The sequence below is a fragment of the Thalassophryne amazonica genome, chromosome 4 (genome assembly GCF_902500255.1).
Source record: "Thalassophryne amazonica chromosome 4, fThaAma1.1, whole genome shotgun sequence".
Taxonomy (NCBI): Eukaryota; Metazoa; Chordata; class Actinopteri; order Batrachoidiformes; family Batrachoididae; genus Thalassophryne; species Thalassophryne amazonica.
Genome location: NC_047106.1, coordinates 143,074,161 through 143,088,131, shown reverse-complemented (window position 1 = coordinate 143,088,131; position 13,971 = coordinate 143,074,161). Strand labels below are relative to the sequence as shown.

At 41.9% G+C, this 13,971-nt stretch overlaps 1 protein-coding gene across 1 annotated transcript in view; it reads right to left on the bottom strand.

Annotated features, from left to right (window-relative positions):
- Positions 1 to 13,304, bottom strand: part of LOC117509062 (autophagy-related protein 16-2-like) — a 29,305-nt gene extending 16,001 nt beyond the window's left edge. Inside the window, exon 1 of the mRNA XM_034168871.1 lies at positions 13,111 to 13,304. Within this exon, the coding sequence (XP_034024762.1) occupies positions 13,111 to 13,222 (112 nt within the window). The 5' untranslated portion in view covers positions 13,223 to 13,304. The remainder of the gene's footprint in view (positions 1 to 13,110) is intronic.
- Between the last annotated feature and the right edge of the window lie 667 nt (positions 13,305 to 13,971).

Here is a 13,971-nt window from a genome sequence, read left to right as displayed (position 1 = left end):
GACCAGCTGCTGACACCTCCAAACCCTCCAAATCTCAGGGTGAAACCAGACCAGCTGCTGACACATCCAAACCCTGCAAAACCACAGGGTGAAACCAGACCAACTGCTGACACATCCAAACCCTCCAAACCTCAGGGTGAAACAAGACCAGTTGCTGACACATCCAAACCCTCCAAATCTCAAGGTGAAACCAGACCAGCTGCTGACACATCCAATCCCTCCAAACCTCAGGGTGAAACCAGACCAGCTGCTGACACCACCAAACCCTTCAAACCTCAGTGAGAAACCAGACCAGCTGCTGACACATCCAATCCCTCCAAACCTCAGGGTGAAACCAGACCAGCTGCTGACACCACCAAACCCTTCAAACCTCAGTGAGAAACCAGACCAGCTGCTGACACCACCAAATACTCCAAACGTCATAGTGAAACCAGATTAGCTGCTGACACCTCCAAACCCTCCAAACCTCAGGGTGAAACCAGACCAGCTGCTGGGACCTCCAAACCCCAGGGTGAAACAAGACCAGCTAATGACACCTCCAAATCCTCCAAACCTCAGGGTGAAACCAGACATCCAAACCCTCCAAACCCCAGAGTGAAACCAGACCAGCTGTTCACACCAGCAAACCCTTCAAACCACAGTGTGAAACCAGACCAGCTGCTGACACCACCAAAGACTCCAAACCACAGGGTGAAATCAGAAAAGCTGCTGACACCACCAAACCCTCCAAACCACAGGGTGAAACCAGACCAGCTGCGGACACATCCAAACCCTCCAAACATCAGGGTGAAACCAGACCAGCTGCTGACACCTACAAATCCTCCAAACCCCAGAGTGAAACCAGACCAGCTGCTGACACCACCAATCCCTCCAAACCTCAGGGTGAAACCAGACCAGCTAATGACACCTCTAAACCCTCCAAACCTCAGAGTGAAACCAGACCAGCTGCTGACACATCCAAACCCTCCAAACCTCACGGTGAAACCCGACCAGCTGCTGACACATCCAAACCCTCCAAACCTCAGGGTGAAACCAGACCAGCTGCTGACACCACCAAACCCTTCAAAACTCAGTGTGAAACCAGACCAGCTGCTGACACCACCAAACCCTCCAAACCTCAGGGTGAAACCAGACCAGCTAATGACACCTCCAAACCCTCCATACCTCAGGGTGAAAACAGACCAGATGCTGACACATCCAAACCCTCCAAACCTCAGGGTGAAACCAGACCAGCTGCTTACACCTAAAAATCCTCCATACCCCAGAGTGAAACCAGACCAGCTGCTGACACCACCAAACCCTCCAAACCTCAGGGTGAATCCAGACCAGCTGCTGACACCTCCAAACCCACCAAATCTCAGGGTGTAACCAGACCAGCTGCTGACACATCCAAACCCTGCAAAACCACAGGGTGAAACCAGACCAGCTGCTGACACCACCAAACCCTTCAAACCTCAGTGTGAAACCAGACCAGCTGCTGACACCACCAAACACTCCAAACATCATAGTGAAACCAGATTAGATACTGACACCTCCAAACCTCAGGATGAAACCAGACCAGCTGGTGGGACCTCCAAACCCTCCAAACCTCAGGGTGAAACCAGACCAGCTAATGACACCTCCAAACCCTCCAAACCTCAGGGTGAAACCAGACCAGCTGATGACATCTCCAAACCTCGGAGTGAAACCAGACCAGTTGCTGACACCAGCAAGCCCTCCAAACGTCAGGGTGAAACCAGACCAGCTAATGACACCTCCAAACCCTTCAAACCTCAGTGTGAAACCAGACAAGCTTCTGACACCACCAAAGACTCCAAACATCATAGTGAAACCAGATTAGCTGCTGACACCTCCAAACCTCAGGGTGAAACCAGACCAGCTGCTGACACCTCCAACCCTCAAGGTGAAACCAGACCAGCTGCTGACACCTCCAAATCCTCCACACCTCAGGGTGAAACCAGACCAGCTGCTGACACCTCCAAACCTCAGGGTGAAACCAGACCAGCTGCTGACACCTCCAACCCTCAAGGTGAAACCAGACCAGCTGCTGACACCACCAAACCCTCCAAACCTCAGGGTGAAACCAGACCAGCTAATGACACCACCAAACCCTCCAAACCACAGGGTGAAACCAGACCAGCTGCTGACACATCCAAACCCTCCAAATCTCAGGGTGAAACCAGACCAGTTGCTGACACCACCAAACCCTTCAAACCTCAGTGTGAAACCAGACCAGCTGCTGACACCACAAAATACTCCAAACGTCATAGTGAAACCAGATTTGCTGCTGACACCTCCAAACCCTCCAAACCTCAGGGTGAAACCAGACCAGCTGCTGGGACCTCCAAACCCCAGGGTGAAACCAGACCAGCTGCTGACACCTCCAAATTCTCCAAACCCCAGAGTGAAACCAGACCAGCTGCTGACACCTCCAAACCCTCCAAACCTCAGGGTGAAATCAGACCAGCTGCTGGGACCTCCAAACCCCAGGGTGAAACCAGACCAGCTGCTGACACCACCAAACCCTTCAAACCTCAGTGTGAAACCAGACCAGCTGCTGACACCACCAAAGACTCCAAACATCATACTGAAACCAGATTAGCTGCTGACACCTCCAAACCCTCCAAACCTCACGGTGAAACCAGACCAGCTGCTGGGACCTCCAAACCCTCCGAACACCAGGGTGAAACCAGACCAGCTGCTGACACCTCCAAATCCTCCAAACCCCAGAGTGAAACCAGACCAGCTGCTGGCACCACCAAACCCTCCAAACCTCAGGGTGAAACCAGACCAGCTAATGACACCTCCAAACCTCAGGGTGAAATCAGACCAGCTGATGACACCTCCAAACCCTCCAAACCTCAGGGTGAAACCAGACCAGCTGCTGGGACCTCCAAACCCTCCAAACCCCAGGGTGAAACCAGACCAGTTGCTGACACCACCAAACCCTTCAAACCTCAGTGTGAAACCAGAACATCTGCTGACACCACAAAACACTCCAAACGTCATAGTGAAACCAGATTACCTGTTGACACCTCCAAACCCTCAAAACCTCAGGGTGAAAGCAGACCAGCTGCTGGGAGCTCCAAACCCCAGGGTGAAACCAGACCAGCTGCTGACACCTCCAAATCCGCCAAACCTCAGGGTGAAACCAGACCAGTTGTTCCAGTCTCAGCCTGGAACAACCTCCTCCTCTGTCTGCCCGGCTCATCACATGGCACCAGCATTTCAACGCTCGCCCTCCGAGAATGTTGGTGAGATACTAGTGTTGCAACACTGAGAGTTGCCGTGTTCGCCAGTGTGCGTGTAGCACAGACAAACAGCTGGAGTAGCATGTTATGTCTCCACCCTTCTGGGCCTCACAGGCCCAATAACGAGACCATGCCCAGATTACTGAGCACAAACGGCTTCAAATAATTTCTGCTGTTTCACACAAAAGAAGAAGAACTGGTTTAATGTTCGATAAACTGAATATGGTCTGATTTTGTTCAGGATAAAATGGTTTAAAATAGTTCCAGTCTGGATGAATGAGAAATAAACTGGTTTCAACCAGATGAAGCCTTTTTTAAAAAGAGTAAACCTTCAATAAAAAAAAAAAAAAAAAACTTCACACTGGATGGAAAATGGTTTACTGACTGTTGAACTGGTTTTGATTAATAAACTGCTGTACAACTGCCTGAAATCGTGTTTTACAATTAGTGCATGGGTTAAAGCAATACATTTTCATCTGAAATTTTTTCTTGGCAAAAATCAAAGCCAGAAATTCCCTAAAATGTGGCGTAGTGGGGGCACACAATCCTTTTGTTCCTCAATAAATACAATAAACACATTATACAGCATACAAATCTATCCTAAATAACCTCTAAGGAGACACAGACAAAGCATAAAAAGAATGCAAACCTTGAACATAAAGGTACATAAAAGGGTGGTGGGGAGCGGGGTGTAGTCTTGATTCTGGGGGGTCTGGAAGTGTCTCCCAGAACATTTTTTAAAAACCAAGTCAAATTTTGTGTATTCTGGTGAATTTTAACAGGTATGAAGCCCTCTGAAACAAAGAAAACTCACTTCAATCTGTTAAGTAAAAACATAGTATTGATTATGGGGGGTCTGGGGGACTCCCCTAGAAATGTTTTAAAATAGCAAGTCAAATTTTGTATGAGGTCTGTTAGAAAAGTATCGGACCTTTTTATTTTTTCAAAAACCATATGGATTTGAATCACGTGTAATTGCATCAGCCAAGCTTGAACCTTCGTGCGCATGCGTCAGTTTTTTCGCACCTGTCGGTTGCATCATTCGTCTGTGAGCAGAATTTGTGTGAGCAGTGGTCCACCCTCTCGTCGTTTTTTTATTGCGAATAAATGTCTGAACAATTGGGAGCTTTGCTGCATCAATTTTTTTCCAGAAACTGTGAGAGACCTCCAGGTGGATACCGTTCGGAAAATGAATATGGCTTTCAGGGACGATTATGTGGGGATTACACAGATTAAGGAGTGTTACTGCCGCTTTAAGGACGGCCCACAGCGTCTGAGAGCGCGCCGCGCTCCAAGCGCCAATCGACAGGCTCACACCCCACTGAAACAACCAGATCATTTCCAACGTGAAGGCTTTGTTGATCCGGGACAACGTCTGACTTTCACAAAAAGGCAGGAGACGTGGACATCAGCACTTTTTCGGCACATCCACTGTAACAGGAGTTTTTTTCATGGAAAGAAAAGCGGAGGATTGCGCCACCGTTCATGGCGTGGGACAAAACCACCTCCGTGTTGGTCTCACAGGACGGCTTTCAGATGGCTTCTGGTTGCTCTCCAGTCGTGTGATTATCCGAGAAATTGAGCATGAGCTGGACAAGCCCCAACATGTCCTGTGAGGCTTCATCACGGCATTGCTTTGCACCATGCGGCTCCACCGCAACGCACGGAACTCCTCCGCACATCTGTCTCAATGTGCCGAAAAAGTGCTTAAGTCCACGTCTTCCACAATTCCTGTGCTAGTCAGATGACATACCGGATCAAGACAGCGTCCAGTTTAGAAATGGTGGCGCAATCCTCCGCTTTTCTTTCCATGAAAAAAACTCCTGTAATAGTGGAATGTGCCGAAAAAGTGCTGATGTCCACATCTCCTGCCTTTTTGTGAAAGTCAGACGACGTCCCGGATCAACAAAGCCTAAAATACAAAATTAGGGCCTAAAGCAACTGACAAGCAACGTTGTTCTTCTGTGCACAAAGTAACACTGTCACCAGTTTTGAAAACGCATGCGCACTGAGAAACTCAAAACTGGCTTATTCACATTTAATCTGTAAAATGCTCTCACTCCTAAAACAAACTAGGGCTGCAACTAACAAATATTTTAGTAATCGATTAATCATTTTTTGTTGTTGTGTGTTTGTTTTTTTTACTTACATGTGAGTTTTGCCATTATTTCTTGAAGTGAGTTATTATTAAAAGGCCTTTGTCACGCAACATCAATGTCTGAACTTGTAATAAAGTTATGATGTTATATTCTGGTCAAAAACATACCTGGAGTAGTGTTTTGTTTTATTTTGCACATACATACATCACCGACACACCACAGAGAGATTTCCATCAGGTTTCACCCAATTATATATTGATATATATAATATATAGATATAGATATATATATCGATATATATATGGAACAGTCACAGTCAGTCAGAGCTGCGTGTCGTCAGAGCGAGCTGCAAAAAGAACCATTAACATACATCTGTAACTTATCATTTCAAACCGGTAAATTTCCCAATCAAATGAAAATAGCTAAGGTTGTGCCGCTGTATAAGACTGGGGATAGACACCACTTCACAAATTATAGACCTGTTTCTTTGCTTCCACAATTTTCCAAATTATTAGAAAAGTTATTCAATAATAGATTAGACAAATTCATAAATAAACATAAATTACTTACTGATAGTCAATATGGATTCAGAGCACATAGTTCAACATCACTTGCATTAATAGAATCAGTTGAGGAGATTACAAACGCCATAGACCACAAATTACATTCAGTTGGAATATTTATAGACCTTAAAAAGGCTTTTGATACAATTAATCATGACATATTAATCAATAAACTTGAACAGTATGGGATTAGGGGGTTGGTGTTGCACTGGGTGAGAAGCTACTTAAGTAACAGAAAACAGTTTGTGAAGTTGGGGGAATATACATCATCATGCTTGGACAATGCTTGTGGCGTCCCACAGGGGTCAGTATTGGGTCCAAAACTGTTTCTAATTTATATAAATGATATTGTCAATGTTTCCAAAATATTAAAATTAGTATTATTTGCAGATGACACAAGCATTTTTTTGTTCAGGGGGGGATTTGCAGGAGTTACTGAGGAGGCTCAGTATAGAAATGGGAAAATTGAAAATATGGTTTGACAGAAACAAATTATCATTAAACTTAAGTAAAACAAAATACATGTTATTTGGCTATTGTAATACAGATATACAGGTTCAGTTACTAGTCGAGGGGGTAGATATTGAAAGGGTACATGAAAATAAGTGTCTGGGGGTGATAATAGATGATAAGATAAACTGGAAGACTCATATAAAACATATACAAAGTAAACTGTCAAGAAGCATTTCAGTTCTAAACAAAGCGAAACATATTCTGGACCACAACTCACTCCGCATTCTTTACTGCTCACTGGCTTTACCATATTTACAGTACTGTGCAGAGGTATGGGGTAATACTTATAAAGGTACAACACAATCACTATCAGTAATGCAGAAAAGAGCTATAAGACTTATTCATAATACTGGCTATAGAGATCATACAAATCCACTATTTTTACAATCCAAATTCTTAAAATTCACAGACTTGGTTCATTTTCAAACAGTACAAATTGTGTATAAAGCAATAAACAATTTACTTCCAGCAAATATTAAAAATATGTTTTTTAACAGATCAGGGGATTACAGTCTGAGGGGGAAATTTAATTTAAAGCATCAGTGGGCACGAACAACATTAAAAGGTTTCTGTATTTCTGTCTGTGGGGTGAGGATGTGGAACAGATTGGGAGTGGGGCTCAAGCAATGTCCAAGCATGAACCAGTTCAAACAGCGGTACAAAAATATGTTTTTTTCTGGGTATAGGGAGGAGGAAGGGTAATGAGGGTTAGGGTGTTTTTGTTTTTTGCTTCGGCTTGTAAATATATAGTATTTTGTATGTAAGTAGGTATGTGTAGGTGTATATTTATGTTTGTGTATATATATATGTATATGTGTATATATGTGTATGTATATGTGTATGTATGTTGATGTGTGTATGTATATGTGTATGTGTATATATATGTATATATATATATTGATATCGGTTTAGGTGTGTAGGAATCTATGTGTATATGTGGCAAAGGGTATTACTGGTTGTGGGGAAGAAGGGGTAGGGATAAATAAGCTGATGCTTCACCCTACCCCTTTTCGGACATGTTGGGTACACAGTAGGAACTTTTTTGTTGTTGTCTTTACTGATCTATCTTGTAATTGTTGTTGTATCAAATGTTCGAAATAAACAGTTTTCATTCATTCATTCAATTATAAGCATTTTTAGATGCCTACAGCAACTATCTGAACCACTGACAACATATTACAGCAAGAGTCCACAAAAGTATTTTAAAGGCCTGACTAAAGTGTAATATGTGATCTTTAATAAGTTATTTTCATGAAAAAGTCACAAATGTGCAGTTTACTGCATTTTATTTTGTTTTTGTGTAAAAACACAGCTTAGATGTGGTTTGACCGAAACAAATTGTCATTAAACTTAAACAAACAGGGAGGAAGTGGAGGTTTAAGAGTCACTAGCTGTTCACAGGAAACAGTTATTTACTTCAATATTTATTTAGTTATGTTCATTGTTAGTTCGTTTTACCTTTTCTGTTTTGTTTTATCAGGTTCTTTTTGTCTGTTTCTCTAAAATTGCACTGTAGCAATATTAGCTATTATTACTTTTGTTGTTGCTGCTATTATTATTATTAATATATAAATAAAAATAAATAAAAAATATTACAATTCGTAATAATTTGACTCTTTTACAACAACAAACACTAAGCCATTAATTATTTATTATACAGAAAACAAATGTACACAAATTGTGCTGAGATGCAAACAGCTTAATGCTAACTTTAACATTGAAAATGCCATAGACACGCTAACGCACTAGCATCGGTCCCGTTTTTAAGTTATAAAATACATCTATCAACTGTTTTAGAAGACCATAACAGGTCAGTTTAATATAAAAATGTAAATATTACTCACAGACATATGCTCTTTAATATTTTAGTGGGGGGAAATTAAGATAAAGCGAAATAATACAACAAACCATCGAAGCTGTGAGTTGGATCAATGCTTCATTGGTTCAAAGCAAATCCACGCTTCACTCTACTTGGGGAGTGTCTGCCAGTGTTCCCATGAAGGCAGGGAGGAGAAGGACCGTGGTTCATGGCAAGCAGTAAACAGAGTGGAGAGGAGTGAAAATTCACACAGTCCCTTCCTCCTCAGTCCACACTGACATTGCTGCTGTTTGATTAGTGCAGAATGGGATGTTGCTTAGACAGTGAGAGTATCATATTTTGGCCCCAAAACATGCATGACACCACGTGTGCACGCGTATGTGTGGTTAAATTTTCCAAATGACGGAAATCCGTCATGGTGACGGAGAACTTTAACCCATGAATTAGTGTTAAACTGGATTTACTCAGGACGAGTTTGAAATAAACTGGTTTAAGGTATTTGGAAACTGCTTCAATTAGTAAACTCGATTCAATCAATAAACTGTCTTCAACTGTGTTACATCCCTTTTAAAATAATTGATAAACTGAAGCTGCGTCAGTCACAGTCAGTCAGAGCTGCGTGTCGTCAGAGTGAGCTGCAAAAAGTTTGTACCTGAGTTTTCAGAGGTGGTGTTTGTAGTTGCCATCTGCCACGCCGGTGTTTGCCAACCCGGACAGTGGGAATACCACCTCAACCGGCAACTTAGCCCCGCGACTGGACAGCAACAACGTCCGAGGCCCGCCCAACGTGGTGAATTCACTGAGGCCGCGCGCTGCGTCATTAGAGCCGCGCGTCAATATATATAAATATACTATAAATATATAGTATTTTGTATGTAAGTAGGTATGTGTAGGTGTATATTTATGTTTGTGTATATATATATGTATATGTGTATATATGTGTATGTATGTTGATGTGTGTATGTATATGTGTATGTGTATATATATGTATATATATATATATATATTGATATCGGTTTAGGTGTGTAGGAATCTATGTGTATATGTGGCAAAGGGTATTACTGGTTGTGGGGAAGAAGGGGTAGGGATAAATAAGCTGATGCTTCACCCTACCCCTTTTCGGACATGTTGGGTACACAGTAGGAACTTTTTTGTTGTTGTCTTTACTGATCTATCTTGTAATTGTTGTTGTATCAAATGTTCGAAATAAACAGTTTTCATTCATTCATTCATTCATTTTCATTCAATCTGGATTAATTAAAAATAAACCCATTGAAACTATCTGGAAGCTGGTTTAATTTGAAATAATTTGTTTAAATGTGAACCAATTCAACATAAACTGGTTTAATTTGTCAGGTTCAAATGAAACCGGTTTGTTGTGTTGTTAGATTAGTATGGTTGAATGGTTTATTCAATCAGATTGATCACTACGGTATCAACTAGAAGAACTGATGGTATTAGAACTAATGGACAAGTTAATCAGACTGATCATTATGGTATCAACTAGAAGAACTGATGGTATTAGAACTAATGGACGAGTTAATCAGACTGATCATTATGGTATCGACTAGAAGAATTGATGGTATTAGAACTGATGAACGAGTTGATCAATCAGACTGATCACTACGGTATCGACTAGAAGAACTGATTGTATTGGAACTAATGAACGAGTTAATCAATCAGAGTGATCACTACGGCATCTATTAGAAGTACTGAGAGTATTAGAACTGATGAACAAGTTGATCAATCAGACTGATCACTATGGTATCGACAAGAATAATTGATGGTATTAGAACTGATGAACGAGTTGATCAATCAGACTGATCACTACGGTATCGACTAGAAGAACTGATTGTATTGGAACTAATGAACGAGTTAATCAGAGTGATCACTACGGCATCTATTAGAAGTACTGAGAGTATTAGAACTGATGAACAAGTTGATCAATCAGACTGATCACTATGGTATCGACAAGAATAATTGATGGTATTAGAACTGATGAACGAGTTGATCAATCAGACTGATCACTACGGTATCGACTAGAAGAACTGATTGTATTGGAACTAATGAACGAGTTAATCAATCAGACTGATCACTACGGCATCTATTAGAAGTACTGAGAGTATTAGAACTGATGAACAAGTTGATCAATCAGACTGATCACTACGGTATCTATTAGAAGTACTGAGAGTATTAGAACTGATGAACAAGTTGATCAATCAGACTGATCACTATGGTATCGACAAGAAGAATTGATGGTATTAGAACTAATGGACGAGTTAATCAGCTTTATTCAGCTTGGGACTCTGACGAGGGCGGTCGCATCTCCTCCATTCTTCCTTATCTCTCTTCTCTGCTTTAATCTTCAAGTCCCTACTTCACCAGATTGTGAATTCCTCAAATTATATTGGATTCTGGATCTATTGGACTACTATTGGATTAACCATGGAATTGATCAGCTGGTCCTTGAACGCTATTGACACCATCTTTTCTACAAGAAGGTCAGGACCGGGGGATCCTACCTGCCCAGATGGAACGTATCCTGCGGGCTATGTGCTCGACTCCTTGGGGTCTTGGCGTGTTCCATGTTTTCCGCCTTTCTCTGTGGAGGACGTCAAGGATTTATTCATATTTGGTCTTATGGTAGCAGGGCTGGTACTTTCTGGCTTATGTGCTGCCCTGATCTACCAGAAAATTGCAAGACAGCGGCATCAAGTACCACAGCCCCTCGCTTGTATTAGAGCGAGTATCACTACAGTATCTAAATAGAAGTACTGATGGTATTAGAACTGATGAACAAGTTAATCAATCAGACTGATCACTATGGTATCTATTAGAAGGAAGGATGTCCCAATCTGATCACATGATCGGAATTCGGGCCCGATGACGTGGTTTCAGACTTGATCGAAATCGGATGTTGCATCCCGATCAGTAATCTGATATAGATTTTATCCTCATTATTTTGATCAGCGCTATTTCAAGCTCATTATTACAGATTAAAGGGCCTTTCACGCGTCGGAAGCGTCAGAGACATCAAGAATCGGTCTAAAAAGCATTATTTTCAATGAGACGCGTTGCTTTTTAGAGGCGTCAGAAGCGTTGCTTTAGCTCGGCTTTTGAAGCGTCACGTCTGACGAAAGCGCGCATTTCTGCTTGTCAGCAGGCTGACGTGGTCAAAGTTCAACCCAATCTTTTTTTATTTATTTTTTTATTATTGAACAAAAGTTCAACCCAATCCAACTTTCGACGCTCTGAGCTGTGATGAAGCTTCGCGCTGTCCAATAGGAATGACGCGTCGGGCCAAAACACGGAAGACTAGTGGCAGAAACCACCGATCTGTACAAAACAGATCGGTGCATAAACCACCGATCTGTACAAAACAGAAACGTGTCACAGGACTGCTCATTTATAGAGCAGTTTTCTGAAGAAAAATCCTTGGAAATGTTTTTTGTTGTTGTTGTTACCTCAAAATTTCTGATTACTGTTAAAAAAAAGTTTAGAACACTTGTAATTAAAATAGCTAAATAAATCAATAAATGGTTCTTTAGAAACCTTTCATCTGTAAATGAAAACCACCTGTTATTTCAGATTAGATCATTTCTTGTTTAACATAAGGAACCTTGGACATTTATTTTTAGACAAATAAAATATCATGGAAATTTGTACATTTTTTTTTAAGGTCTGGTAGATTATTACTTGATTGTTCAAGCTACCTCAAGGAGAAGTGCACTAAGTGATAAATAATAAAATAAGGTGATTAAAATGAAATTATTCTATATGAGGTCTGTCAGTAAAGTAACGGTCCTTTTTATTTTTTTCAAAAACTATATGGATTTCATTCATATGTTTTTACGTCAGACATGCTTGAACCCTCGTGCGCATGCGTGAGTTTTTCCACGCCTGTCGGTGACGTCATTCACCTGTGAGCACGCCTTGGGAAGGAGTGGTCCCGCCCCCTCGTCGGATTTTCATTGTCTGGAAATAGCGGAATGAAAACGACTTTTTTTCCATCAGAATTTTTTCAGAAGCTGGCACCTGGAAACCACTCGAAAAATTTATCTGGCTTTCGGTGAAAATTTTCCGGGCTTCACAGAGAATAAAGATTGTTACTACAGCTTTAAGGACCCCTTTAAGGACACTCGGCGCGCCGCGCTCCGAGCTGCAACGACGCGGCACAAGCCACCGGACCATTTCTAAACGGATGGCTCTGTGGATACGAGACCATCGTGTGCTCTTTCTCTGGTTATCACAAGAGCTGGACATCAGCCATTTTCCGGCAGATTTCACTTTTAACAAGAGATTTTGTCATGGAAAGCCGTGCGGAGGCTTCGCGCGTAAAGACCGATTCGCTTTGGAAGCGAGACAAAGGAACACCTCCGTTTCGGCGTGTCAGAGGACAAGTTTGGACATGCCTATCTCGGCTTTCAATGCTTACCAGTCCAGTAAGTATCAGAGAAATTGTGGAGAGCTGGACATGTCTGGACTGATCACTACAGTATCAAAGTCAAAGTGTACTTTATTGTCAAAAATCTATGTAACAGGGTTAGAAGACTGAAATTGCGTTTGACCAGTCTCCAATGTGCAGTTAAACTAAACATATAGATAAGACATTGACAATAAAAACACACACACACACACAATGTGCAGTATAAACTAACATACTGATACATGAATTTACATTTCTCTAAAAAAATCGACTAAAAATCGACTAAAAGTACTGACGTATTTTTGCTGCTAAATCCATTTTAAAACCTCAGAGTTAGTTTCAAATGTCAATGAAGCTGCAGCTCTTTTCCGGATACTGTCGATCCGGGTCGGACCTGTGGCTCTAACTGAACTGGTTTGGTTTAAACCTGGTCTCGTACACAGGCGGATCAGGTCCTGGAAGACGTCGTTCTGGTTCTGATCTCGGTTCTTCAGCTGACGGACGATGTGCCTCTTCCAGCCTTCCCGGGTCCGGATAGCCACAGCAGACATGATCGCTGTTGATGCGGATCGACTTTCGATTCTTATTCTTGTTTTGACCAGCCTTCGGTGAGGGCGGGGCCTGCGCCGCCAGCTTGCGATCCGTCAGCGGTGAATGACTCATTGTCAGGTCCGCCGGCCGCCATGTTGCCACTCCCTGCGGACCTCTTCACCTCTGATTGGCTAGAAGGTGAGCAGCAGTCGAAGTCTGAAACATTATCTGATGCTCGATCAGGACAGACGGACTGACAGCTGAGCTGAGCAGAGAGAAATGTTTTAAAAGGGGTAAATGTTTTAAGTTAAGTGGTAAATATATGAGCAAAATAACTAGAAGGCTGTACTGAGTTATCCCAGGTGAATAGTTTATCAATTGCTGCCCACCAGACCTTAATTTGAATATGTGTACGATCCCAGATTAAATAAGATTTAAGTTTTCAGTATAAACAGATAAACAGTCATTTCTATATTGCAGTTATCACATTTCATGTCAACACATAACTGCAAGTGTCTGTATTTCTTTGTTTCTTTTTGATATTAAAATTCTACAATCTCGTAATAAACTGTTACAAACTGGTTCCATTATACATGTTCAGGCCTTAGTTCCCTTATAGACCGTTGGTTTCTTCCTGAATGATGCCTGTAAAAAGCTTCCTGGTGACCCAGTGGATCTTAACCAGTCACATCCTCATTACTTCACATCATTAACACATTTAATCCCACATTTGTACCAGACATGAAAATATGTCAGTCATGTGCCATTG